This window comes from Triturus cristatus, chromosome 10 (assembly GCF_964204655.1).
Source record: "Triturus cristatus chromosome 10, aTriCri1.1, whole genome shotgun sequence".
NCBI lineage: Eukaryota > Metazoa > Chordata > Amphibia > Caudata > Salamandridae > Triturus > Triturus cristatus.
The window spans coordinates 968,630,618-968,643,865 of record NC_140593.1 but is presented as its reverse complement, the minus strand read 5'-3'; the positions used below and the strand labels follow the sequence as shown (position 1 = coordinate 968,643,865).

Here is a 13,248-nt window from a genome sequence, read left to right as displayed (position 1 = left end):
ATATTAACAAGTTTATGATGGAAAGGCATGTCAGTAAAAAACATAGAGACTCATTTAGGCGTTTGATGGAATAGGAGGAATGCTGTAAGTCGGCGGTCCTCCTGTCCCATCAAATCAGTGGTTATCCGCTCTGTTTAGAATTTGGGAAACCGCTGGGTTACCGTTGCTGGAGCCTTTGCCGGTGGTAACCCTTGACTAAGCATTTCATCTTTCACAGGACCGCTGGGTCGTAGTGACGTTTGACCAGCCCTTTTGAGGGCAGGATGACTGCCTGTCACCCATTTTCCCTGCCTGTGTCCGCTATGCATGGCATGGTTATAATGGATAGGGAAACAAACAAAAAAAATAGTTTGCCGAATGTGCATCTTAAACATGGTGCCCACGCTGCAAACCTCACTGCTATGAAGGATCCACCGTGGCGGCCAACCTGCTCATCAGTAGTAGAGGTCATGAACTCAACCCCAGCAGGATGGTGGGCACCCTATGAGGCCTAAAAAAGGCCAATAATCTTGATTTACACACCATGAAAATTAGAGCATTTTTTTTACTAATGGTGCAAGGTAACACCAAGGGATATGCAGCAGTCTTAAATCTGTTGCTGAGGTGAAAGTAAGTTGTATATTATATTTGGAGCATGCATAGGATATAACGATGTACTTGGTCTTGCAATATCCTTTTGATTTTAGTTACTAGTCCAGCCGCTCTATCATAGTTCAATTCTTAATATGTCTGCATGGAGCGTGTGAGGTGATCAAGAGCACTGACGCTCTTTGGCTGTCTCTACTTGGGTACCCATGGCCGTCCAGTGTATCCTTTAAACCCTGGGACACACAGTGGCCAATGCAAGTTTTTACTAGCCTAGAGAGCCAGGCTTTCCCAAACAAGGAATAGAGTCTTAAGCCCCGGACAAATACTAACTCAAGAAATGTGACATTGAAATTCCAATATTCTAAATCCCAAATACTTCAGAGATATTGATAGTGACACATTTCTTGTGTTTTTATTTTCCAGGTGTAAACTTACATTGGCCTTTGTGAGTCCCGCGTGTTAAAGTTCATGTTCTCTTGATCCCATTTCACACCTGAAGTACATGTGGGAATTTATGGTGTGGTGAATATCGGCTATGTCAATTGAAAATCACCCAAACAAACTTCCAGAATGCTAGTATCTCTAGTATTCTAATATTTTCATGGGATCAAACCCTAAAATGAATTGGGTTATTAAAACAAGGAGTGTCTTGTAACCCAATTGATTATTTCTTGTTTCTTAATTTGTCTAGCAGTGCAAGTAAATTGCAAAGGTTTGTGACATTTAATTGAGGTGAGTAATTGGTGGATGTCCAGGCCTCCTGGAATGGGAGAAGATGTGACACAGTCACACATTGAAGAACTGAGGGAATTTTTCATGGGGTATTGTGTTGTGGTGTGTGAAAAAGCATGTGGTGGGGTGTTGTTGAGATGCACAATTTGGAATGCAATGTATGTATGTTGTTCTGAGTGAAGTAAAATTTGCTTTAATTCATATAACACAAAAGTCGAAAATACCCATCTTGGCCCTTTTAGAATTGCCAGTAAAATTTGTTTTACTTTGGCAAATAATTTGTACTTTTTCAGGATGAAAAAACACTATCCCAGAAACACCTTCCTAATAAGGGTGCTTCTCTCTAATATATTCAAAGTTCATTCAGCTCAACACTATGGCTTCATCCTAGTGTAACACAGCGATGTTGTGATTGTACGGCTAGTGGCCTTTTTCAACATAGACGAATCTACCACTGAGCACAGATTTTGCTACGTTTACTTGATCTATATTGGTCTGTAGGTCCCCACTTCTTAAATCAAGAACAGTCTGCACAGTTGAGGCAAATCCCATTTATTATTTACTTTACACGTTAATATAGATTCTCGTGGTTGAAAAATAGTGTGAACATATAAATCTGAGGTGCTTGCTTGATTTTCTCAGGTGCTCCATTTGTAGGTTTCCTTCCTTGTTCTCTCCAACCAGGATTATTTTGCCAGCTGTTTCATCAGAATGGTGGACAGCTGTCCCTCTTTATCCCAAGGATGCTGCTCAGGTATTTCCCATCATACTCAGCATGCACCTTTCTGAAGTTGTACAGTCCTGTGATACTTTGCCTTTCTTTTCTCTCAGGAGAAATGCTTTGTCATCTCATTAGATCACACCTTGGCCAGCCACTGAAAGTCTTCATGACTCTGAAGGCATCATCCTACCTTGCAGGCGATTCTGCCTCAAGCTCAGAACCTCAGTTTCACACGTTCATGCTACTCCTTCTTGAGCCTTCTCAGCTTCAACTGTTCACTCACATTCTTTTTTAGACCACTACCAAGCCCTGTACAATCATCATTGCATCTTCACATCAAATCTGGCAGGCATCTGTTTGACTAATCAGCTGCCTGTTTTATAATGTGTCAGAGGCAGGAAGTGATGTATCTTTTGTAGGCTCCCATTCAAATGTCATATCCACCTAGCTAATTTAGCTACAACGAAGGATCTCCCAATAAGCACCAAACAGAACCCTGCAATGAACCAATCTCCTTCAGCATGATCATAACACCAAAGATCTATGCGTAGGATCTAGGAGTTTCTCATTCTAAGCCCCCAAATTATGGGTAGTTCTCCCCCTACATAATTGGTGAAACCAAGCCATCATCTTTTGCTGGAAAGCATATAAACCTCAGGGACAATCATGAGGGCAGGAACCCCGCCTCCTGCTAATGCAGCAGAAGTACAGTCGACCACTCAAATGCAGATATCAGATTCATGCCTAGAAATGACTGGGGTTCTACTATATGTATATTGTGATTTGTGCTGCAAATATTAGAATGAGAAAGATGCAAATCTGAACACATGGGTATGGCCCTCAACAATTTCTTACCAAAATGTTTGTTGTCATTTTAGAATTGTAATATCTGAATTGAGGCTTATCTTTAAATCATGCTTAAAGCATTGTGTATTTGTAAAACACCTTTTCGGCAAGGCCATGGAACCTATCACTGTGAAAATCTATACATAATGGGTACCTGCACCACATGCAGTAGAGATGTTAATTTGTGTAATGCAAAAAGATTGACCTATGACATAGTCAATTACAGACACTGTTGACATCTTACGAACTCTCCCACTGTGTTCTGCACTTTGTTGCTGATTTAACAAAGCTATAATGTACTCGAAGGTTTTCACTGAGGTGTCTGTCTTTATGTTTTTTGCAGCTTAAGAACTTTCATAATGTAATTCACATGATACTGAATGACGTCCCAGAGCCAACCAGGTAAATAAAAAAATTACAATTCTCTCAAGCATTCATATTACAAATCCAATGGCGTAACTCACAAAGATGAGTAGCCAATGTAGAATGTGGTGGGGGCCTCTGAGTCTCAAAATCGCGGAAATACAAATGGACCTTAGGCTGGATGTTGACCCCCCTGAATAGCGGGGCCTCCCCTTTCCCCCTGGGCTGCAGGCACCTGCGTTAATCCCTTGTACAAATCTCTGCTTTTCAGTGCTTAATTTGAGCCGGTAGTTTCAGGTGCTCCGCACCGGTACTTATTTTTCAATACCAGCGCTTTTTATGAGCATCAGTTAAGGACACATTAATTTATGGTAGGCACGGGGATATTAAGTGATTTGCTCAGAATCACGGGATGTTGAGCCAACACCGAGACTCAGCTCCAAAGTCGGCAGCAAGGATTTTGAATTGTAGGGGGAGAGTCATCTACAGACCTGTGTCAAAATTACTCATTTGGGACAGCAATTTAACACTGTTCAATTTTGCATTTTAATGCACATTGGGGAAGTGGACCTGGCAGGATGCAGAATTCTGTGTTCTATTTTCTAGGACAATCAAAGGCAAATAATATATTCTAAAACACACTGGCCCCTTAGAATGAGTCTCAGCATAATCAGGAAGGATGTCAGGATACAAGACAACTCTCTTGCTGTCATGGGCAGGATGCATCCTGTTCAGGCACTATTAGCACGCAGGATGTAGAAGCTGCAATCCCTGGTAATACACAGTGCCTAGCGTTCCGGCTCCCATGGTCTAAAATGCAACACACAATTGAAACGATGTTGGCAATACAGCAACACGAAACACCAAAACCAATCAGAAAGTGTGAGTATGTATGCAGCGGCTGCACCTCTGCTAAGGCGGAGGAGTGTAGCCCCACAGGAAAAATAGAATGCTAATAAATCCATGTTATTATAATTTTATTTTCCAGAAGGCTCCGAAGGTGCAAGGCATGGCTGCCCACAGAGCAGGGGGATGTGTGGTGAGCACTTTCTACATGTGCATGACGGCATGGCCGGCAGTCCTGGGCCGGCCAAACAATCATGCACATTTAGCATGTTCTCCACCCGAGTGTATTGCACAGCCTGGGTGGAGAACTTGCACATGCTCCCAGTGCCTGTCTGAGTGCTGAACCACGGCGCTCAGACCAATCATGACACTGCTGTCATGCTGGTGACAGCAGCGTGATGATTGACTAGGGGAGTCTGCTTCCTGCTTTACCGAAGAGAAGGGAGGAGAAGTGGCAGCTGACTGGTAAGTGAATTTTTCGGTTGTTTCTTAACCCCCCCACTGCCTCCCCCCCACCCCACCACTACTGCTCGTAGCTGCCACTACTGTATCCATAGTGCTGCTACAGCAAAGACCAGATACCCAAACTTGCAGCATAACAACGACCAGTAGAAAGTACCGAATATCAAATAGTAACACCTTTCATGAAAATATCTGCCAGCAGAATTTTCTTTTTCAAGAACAATCACCCTGCTAGCCTTTCCTTCTGCCTAGGAGCTCCTCAAGCCTGACATTTATAACTCTGATAGTCTCTGTCCTCCCAGCAGCTTCACTGCCCCATCCTCTCTAGCTGTCCCTCTATCTGTAGGCAGACCAAAATGCCCTAGTTAGGATCATGAAAGGTCTCATTGTTGACAATGTGGAGGTGATGGACAGTCTCCGGCTCTCAGCAGCTCTCACTGTCTGCCCCGGAACACAGTGCACTAAGCTCTAAATCCGCCACCTCACACACATATATCTGCACTCTGATGCTCCCCATTATTGCTCCTTTTCCCTCCCTCCCTCCCTACTTGTTAGTGGTTAGAGGCCTACAGCAGTCTATCTATGAACGACTGTTTCTTCTGTCTTGGGGGAGACCAACCCACCTGCAAGTCTCCTTTCTTATTCTCTTTAGTGTTCTCCTCATTTCCTCTCTCCTCTGCCCTCTTTTCTGCTTCTCTTGCCTCCTATCTGCAGTGCTTTGAGGTCCCCTTATGTCACTTTAAGAATTATACACATGAGCAACATAATAATTTTACTAACTCTTTCCTCTCGCAGAGCTCTCTAGCCCCAGTTGCTGATCTTTTTCCCTACTCCTCCCAGTGTAACCTGTCAGCATTGACTGAATTGATTTTGGGCTTCAGTGCAATGAAGATGTATCTGACTTTCTGCTTGGTTTTCCCAATGCTCTCTATCATTTATTTGTCATGCCAGGGCCTTTTCCAGAACCGTGCACCATCACCTCCTAATACGACATAGTTTTGAGAGTCCACCTAAAGCCTTCCTTTCCCCCCTCAACATCCTGCTCATTATCACCAGACCCCAGGGTCTAGAAGTTGAGCGGTTGCAGACTTTTTGTCTTTTCCCAAGGTCTTTTCATTATTCCTGAGATGCCGAGTGGCTCGTGGAGGCCTGTAGCAGGATCTGAAGCCCTACCACCTGAAGTTCACTGTGGGAGGCAAGAACAGACCTGGGCATGCTCATAAGAGTATGACGGTATTATGTCACTCTAGGCCATCAAATATTTTCCTTTTGTTTCAGGAGCATATTTGAACTGGTTTTCACACCTCCCTTCCATTCTCTTACTTTTGTCCAGTTAAGCCTATCCCACTTGGTGGTATCACAGGATCACCGAGATGCTTGTTGGTGACCTGTTATTATAGCCTCCCTGTGACCGTAAATCCTTAAACTAATCTCTCCTGGGCTACTAGTAGTGATATCTCCCTATGGCTGCCTCATTTATGCATTGTGATGATTGAAAGCCATAATGTCTCTACCAGAACCCCTCAAACACAAGGAGGTGATAGACGAAGCACTGAAAGTATTCAGACACTCACCCCCCATCACAGATCTGGGTTGAATTCATCATTGTTCTTTACCTCACTTCGCCAGCCCAGTTCAGACCCATCCATATGCACATCAATCTTGACCCTGATCCTCATGGTAGCACCCTTCACTTGGAAATGTAGAGCTCCCTAGCCCATCCCAGAGGTGTGGCTACCTGAAGGCTGCACGCCCACGGAAAAAACTGTTTGGCAATATCTTCTCCTTCTCTGCCAAAGATGACAGCTTGTTTGCTAAACCAAAAGCGCAGCCCCTCCTATGTGTGATTCCCACTTGCTCTTCAAAGGCGACTTCCCTTTGAAGCCCGCCTTTTGAGCTCACACCTAAACGGGCCACCCCGCCAGGAAGAGGTCACACCTCTACTCTTGGCATATCCTTTCTGTCCCTTCCTGAGAGTTATTTACAACTCTTCCTAGGAGGGCAGAAGGCTGTCTCGAGAACAGCAGCTTGCGTGCATTCGTAAACAATCACTGGAAACTTTGGGCAACTAAGTCGAAACTTTCTAAGTCACCCTTTGTGCAAAAGTTACATTTCCTTTGATGCATTGAATTACTAAATTTAGTAGCCCTTTGAGAAGTTAGCACTGCTGATTTATAAGAGTGTAACTCCATACTCACCAATGCGGCTACTACTCTTTCCACAATAAAAACAACAATGCAGAGTTTTTACTGTCAACACATGTAAAGTTATACAGAAACTTTTTATTTCGGGGACAAGGTCCATGTACCATGACTCTATACAAAGGTCCAGATGTACGACCATGACAATTTGCAACTCGCAAATTGCGCTGGATTGCCACTCGCAATTTGCGACTCGCAAAATACCATGTACAACAGTGTCTGAGACACTGTTTGAGAATTCCAATGGGGTCGCAAATTGCATGCCTCATGAATATTCATGAGGCACTCGCAATTTGCGACCCCATTGGGAATGGCTGTCCCTCCCAGGGATGGTGGCCTGCTGGGCTCAGTATTGGGCGGAGTGGGCTGGTTCCAGGCTCCAGCAGGGACTGGGAGCCAATGCACCTGAGCACTGCGGATATCTCCAAGGAACAGCCTGGAGATATCCAAGTGCTCATGTTGGTTTGGCCATCCTAAGACAGCCGGCCAAACCGATATGCCCACTTTTAGGGCCCAATTCACAAAAGTGATCTGAGACAAAACCTTAACTTTACGACTTTCGGTATTCACAAAATGCATTTAGTATTAGTAAAGTTATGATTCCTAGCTTTACTACTACTAAACTGAGACAAAATCCAAACTTTATGACTTTCGGTATCCAAAGTAGTAATAAAGTTAGGATTCCTAACTTTACTTCTACTAAACTGAGACAAACTCCTAATTTTACGACTTTCGGTATTCACAAATGCATTTAGTAGTAGTAAAGTTAGGATTCCTAACTTTACTACAACTAAACTGAGACAAAATCCTAACTTTACGACTTTCAGCATTCACAAAAGGCATTTAGTTAGTAGTAATGTTAGGATTCTTAACTTTACTACTACAAAATGCCTTTTGTAAATACTGAAAGTCGTAAAGTTAGGATTTATCTCAGTTTAGTAGTATTAAAGTTAGGAATCCTAACTTTACTACTAATAAATGCCTTTTGTGAATACCGAAAGTTGTAAAGTTAGGATTTTGTCTCAGATTACTTCTGTGAATCGGGCCCTCAGTGTCCCCCCCCCCTGCTGCTGACGCCATGAATTGACCCTGCCCTACCCTACACTCGCAGACCGGAAGTGAAAAATAAAATGACAATAAAATAGTTTTGTCCTTTTATTCTTCTTCTGTCTGCTGCCTTTCAGCAGTGGGGCAACGCCCCTCCGCCAAAGCGGAGGAGCCACCCTGCAGATGGCATAACTCAATTAGGTCCAATTAATTATCTGCTGCTCCTTCACCCTCTAGTTGTCCTATTATTTCCAACTTCAGATTATAGGTCCATTTTGCGATTTCTTTCCAAACAAATACACACCCCAGTAGTAACAGTAGTTATGCTCTCCAAAATAAATACTGTGGCCTACACTAGCTGGGTCTTCCTCAGACTTCTCTGACAGTGTTGCGGAGAACCCAAAACCTTGCTGTTAGACTGATCTGTGGATTAAAGAAAAACATTAATGTTACTCCAGCTAGAATTAACTTATGTCTCGTCAAACTGGTGTTCCCCTTTAAAATTGTGTGTCTATGTATGCTATCTCTGTTTGACAAGAGATGGGGACCATGCATCCGATACCTGTCGGACTAAGTTCGGGAACTCACCTGCCAGCAATATCTGCGGTTCTTCGCCTATCACATCCAGACTGTACACCTACCTGAACCAATGAGTGGAACACTGTCCTTTATGCTCCACAACTCCTCTTCACTGTCCTTCTCATGCAACTAGTGTCTGGACCTAATATTGTTGTCACAACTTTCCCCACCTCCCTCACCCTCCATCCCGACTTTTTCCCTTTCTCTCTACTTCTATTTTGTCTATTTGTCATTGATTCTTCCCTGCTCCCACCGACCAGTGGATGTAGGTGTGCTGATTGTTGTATCTTGTTGCAAATAATAGCAATAATATGATTACAAACCTACAATTCTGTGTTTGATGTATAAGCTCTTTCATGGCTTTGAAAATCCTTGGTGGCTGCTCCAATTCAGCATCATCAATGATCAAGAGATCTTCATTCTAAGTCTCAATTGCTTTTGGCAGTACCTCGTGTGAGGCTGAATAGGGTTGGAGGGAGGGCTCTGTCATATCTAGGAAGTCAACTTTAGAACAATCTCTTGTTGAGAATTAAATCGATCAGTTGTCTCAAGTCTTTTCAGAAGTCCCTAAAACATACTTATTCTATTAATAGGCTACTCAGTTTTTTTTCTACACTTCGTCAATAGTCTGTTTTGTGTCTTCAGTGCCAAGATGCCCTCTGCGGTGAACGTTTGTGATTTATAACTTTCATTCCATTGCAGTTTCACACAAGAGCCAGTAGGCGCACCCCTCCTTGACACAAAAAATGCCTGGTGTTACTACTGATTCACAAGGCATAGTACACCTACACCACCACTTGACGTGATGCAGCCAGAGTATGGACAAGTTTGCATTGCATTACACCGCAACATTTATATAGTGCTTCCTACCCCTATGTGGAGCGCCGAAGCACTTGCTTACATGGGTAGCACAGTACACCATGTAGGATTTGTGGCTGGAAAGATGTCATCTTTGTTTTGATCCTGTGTGGGAAATGTTTCCATGTATGAGGACCACAGAAGTGTGGTTATGATGTAATGGGACGCCGTACTTAGCAGTGTGATTGATGAGAAAGAGTGGGAGATAGGTGCACAGTTCATGGTTTTTAGTAAGCTGGCAGCTTTAAAGGTCTCTTTTTGGTATTTCTTAAGTCCACTTAGCTGGTTACTTCACTGGGTTGTACACTCTGAGATATTTTGTTTAGAGGTTATGGTCTTGAGCAAATTTAGGTTAGAGGGAGAAGTGGTGGAGACATCTGCTGGGATGTTAATATCATCCCAAATATGATTGTTACTATGAGATACCAAGAACTGGCTTTATAATGTAGTTAGTCGGGCCTGAAGTGATGGACTAAATTAGAGTCCTCCTTTGGCCAGTGGTATGTGACAGATCTCTTCAGTTATTCCATTCCCGTTCAGGTGGCAATGGGTAGTTTACTGCTGTAGACTAGTACACTACATAGCGATGGGTTTGACCCTTAGCAGTTCTGTCTTATGTGAGTGTAAGAGTGTCAAACAGTAAAGGGAATTACTAGGCAGCCTGTATGAACTGCGAACGACTGACTGCTGGGTGTTATGATATTAGTTTTAGGATGGGTTTTATATTGTATTGTTATTGCATTATATGGCACTTACTACCACTGGTTAGGCTTTGTTGTGCTTTATGGTAGGAAGCACACTGCTCCTAATCCCAGGTTTTAGTGTTTTTGTAGTTATTGTTGTTTATTGGTATCAATCTTGTGCTCTACCATAACCATTCTATGCCTTTACTCCAGTTTCTATGTGATAGATTTCATTAGTAGGAATTTAGGTGTGATATATAGTGGGAGAGAGGGTATGGAAATTTCATGCATTGATTGGCGGTATTAATAGACGAGCTCCAGGTTATTAGGTATTGTTAGGATGCAGGGATGGGACTTTTATGTAGAGTTTGTGAGGTTTGAAAAAAGGTGTGGGCAATTTGGAGAGGTACAGTGATGGGGACTAAGGCAAACATGCAGGTGAGTCAGAGTTGGCTGTGCTGATTGAGAGGAGGTATGCAGAGGATGGAAAGGAAAAAGAGGGTCATTTAAACGAAAAAGGGGAGTCGACAATCGGACATTTTAAGTCAAGGTTGGTGTTTCATGCAGGGTTTTTAGGAATATTTTGGAGGCCTTCTGAGATATGCAAAACAGTAAAAGGAAACATTATTTGCATGTGTTACAGTACCAGTGTATGTCATGAGAACCCCAGAGTTCACACACACCACCACCACCACCCACTGAGTAAATACAGTCAGGAGTCTCTGCTACTTATTTCTTAATTTTATCTCAATTTTTTCAACTATATTTTTCACTTGCGTCTGTCTTTACTCATGTATTTAGATACAACTGGAATATTTTTTCTAGCATTAAAATTCTGAATAGCGTCTTATGATTATCATTCTTATTTGTCAATTTATTTTATTAACACATATGACTACAGATTGGATTGTTCATTGAAACATCCACCATTTGCAAAAAATGGAACAAATGTACAAATTAATAAGATTACCAAATTGATTTGGTTAAGGAACAGTGATTGCTGGTCTCACAACCAGCATTTCAACTAGTAGATCTTATATCTTAAATTGATGCGTGTTCCACCAGAGTGTACAGGAGAGGAGGCAAAACAATCACAAATCGAACCTATTGGCATTTCATGGACTCTTGGTGGTCAGCTTCCAGTAGTCCAATGCCCTCTATAAGGACATGCTTGGTCCGTCCCTCTAGGTCACAGAACTCATTCTGGATCTCTCATTACAGGCGAAAGTCCTGGATCTCTGAACACACGTTAGATTGGTGAAGCAGGGGTACATGCCTGTTTACCATGCCGGGGACAACCCCGTTCTAACACACACTAGTCACTCTCTGAGTAGGCTAGCCTAGTCCTTACAAAGGGACAGTCATGTATCTTCCGTTGGCACTGTTGACAAAATGCATGCAAGATAAGACCTCATAAAGGCACTTTCAAATAGGTAACTTTGAGTAAAATTGCATTATGTCAACTATGGCATTTGACTTCATCTCAATGCTGAATGCAAGAATCATCTTAATTTATTAGAGTAAAAGTAAAAGGCGGTGTAGCCACTTGTTATCATTGGCGAAAGCTTCCTGAAAATTGAGCAAGCATTATCCACCAAATGCATTTGGCCAGATTCACAAAATACATATGTAAGTCTGTCATTGTCTATTATTTATGACGACGTATGACTTTTCACCGGTTTACAAAACCCTATAGAAGTAAAGAGGAAAATTCATGAATAAAGCAAGATTGCTATGTCATGTTATGCATTCCATCTTCTGACACTTGAAAAAATATATGTTACATTAGTAAGAGGGATTGGTTTCAACTTTACCGATTAAATGAATTGACAGGATATAACATTTTCTTTGAAAAAACTAAAATATAATGCAGTAAGTAAAGGGCTCTTTTGGTAGTATTTAGTGTCTTTGCTCTCTAGTGCTTGAAAAGATCATTGCACGGTTAAAAAAACTGGAGACTGGTAAAGCTTAGACTAACATAATCGAAATGGCATTTAGATAGAGCATTCCCGTTGCTGGGTCGTGGTTAGTAATTTGTAGTAAGCATGAATTATTATTTTCTTAGAAATAGCTTAATGCGGTCATCAGAAGTTTGGCTGCTGTGCCATCAATTTTACCTCTGGCCGCCCAATGTGGCAGAGTTTTTTCCCCAGAAAGCAGCCTTGTGTGCATGGCAGGTGCTACTTCAGGGGACAAGCAATATCCTTGCATGGCCCCATGCAAGCTTGGTGAAAAACATACCTGGTTCTGAAGATATTAAATTTCCTGAAATTCCATGACAAATGTTTTCCATGCTCTGGAATCTTTTCCTTTCCTACCATGTGAGGGAAATGAAAATGGTTCTCTGACCACAACTGCTGTGGTTTCAATGGTAGTCCTAAACAGGGACATTGTGTAGAGAGACAGGGCTCCAGGGAGCTGTCCATTTCATGAGGATACCTACTATACACTTTGTGCCAGGACAAAGTCTGCTGTAAAGGTGTTCTTGATGACCAGAGTCAGCAGTGGTACTTCCTTTGGAAAACCTGCAAAATGCCAGGGTCTAAATGTTGCAACATTTCAGAGAGGTGGGTGGGTGGAACTCAGTTCACTTTTTGCCGCCAGTCCTGTTGCCAGCAATGTCTAAATGAGTGCTTTAGTTGCTAAACAAATAAAAAATGAGAATCAGTTTTGCGAATAAAATTTAAACAGTTGTATAAAATATATTATTTTCATTTGTTATATTCTCCGGTGTTAAATACATGACATAGCAACAGTAATTTCTCCTACCAATATACGTCCATTGATTCTTAATGCTACTCAATTAAGTGTATGTGGATGATACATGTTGAATATACATAACTCAGAGCTCAAATCCAAAATACTGCATACTAGGAAAAAGAGGTCCTCTACGATGGGATTGTTTTTCCATCATTGGTATGATATTATATGGCTCCCTTATGTGTTGCTCTGATTCTCCTATGCAGTCCTGGAAAGACGCTTGCCCAGTTGGAGCCCACGGTCAATGATGTGATTGTACTTGACCTGGAAGTGAAAGGTTCGACCGAACCATTTAACATCCTCTTGGAACCCTACGCCATTATCATCCCAGGAGAAAACTTTATTGGCTCAACGCTTAGAAAGCAGTTTAAGGTCAGTCTGCTTTACCTACTACATGACTGAGTATGTGGGGGCTGGTGTTTAAGACGTTAACATTTTTTAAATTCCTACTGATGTGCTGAGGGACTCTTGGGTAAATATGTCATTGGGTGTCTAATGTGGTGAAAAGGAGAATGTGTAGCAAAGTTTTATTTGGTAGGCCTGTAAATCATGGGTAATATGA

The 13,248-nt window shown here is 42.2% G+C and overlaps 1 protein-coding gene across 1 annotated transcript in view; it reads left to right on the top strand.

Moving 5' to 3' along the window:
* Positions 1-13,248, top strand: part of DLEC1 (DLEC1 cilia and flagella associated protein) — a 576,582-nt gene that overhangs the window by 210,102 nt on the left and 353,232 nt on the right. Inside the window, exons 16-17 of the mRNA XM_085628869.1 lie at positions 3,231-3,289; positions 12,893-13,058. Coding sequence (XP_085484995.1) covers positions 3,231-3,289; positions 12,893-13,058 — 225 coding nt within the window. The remainder of the gene's footprint in view (positions 1-3,230; positions 3,290-12,892; positions 13,059-13,248) is intronic.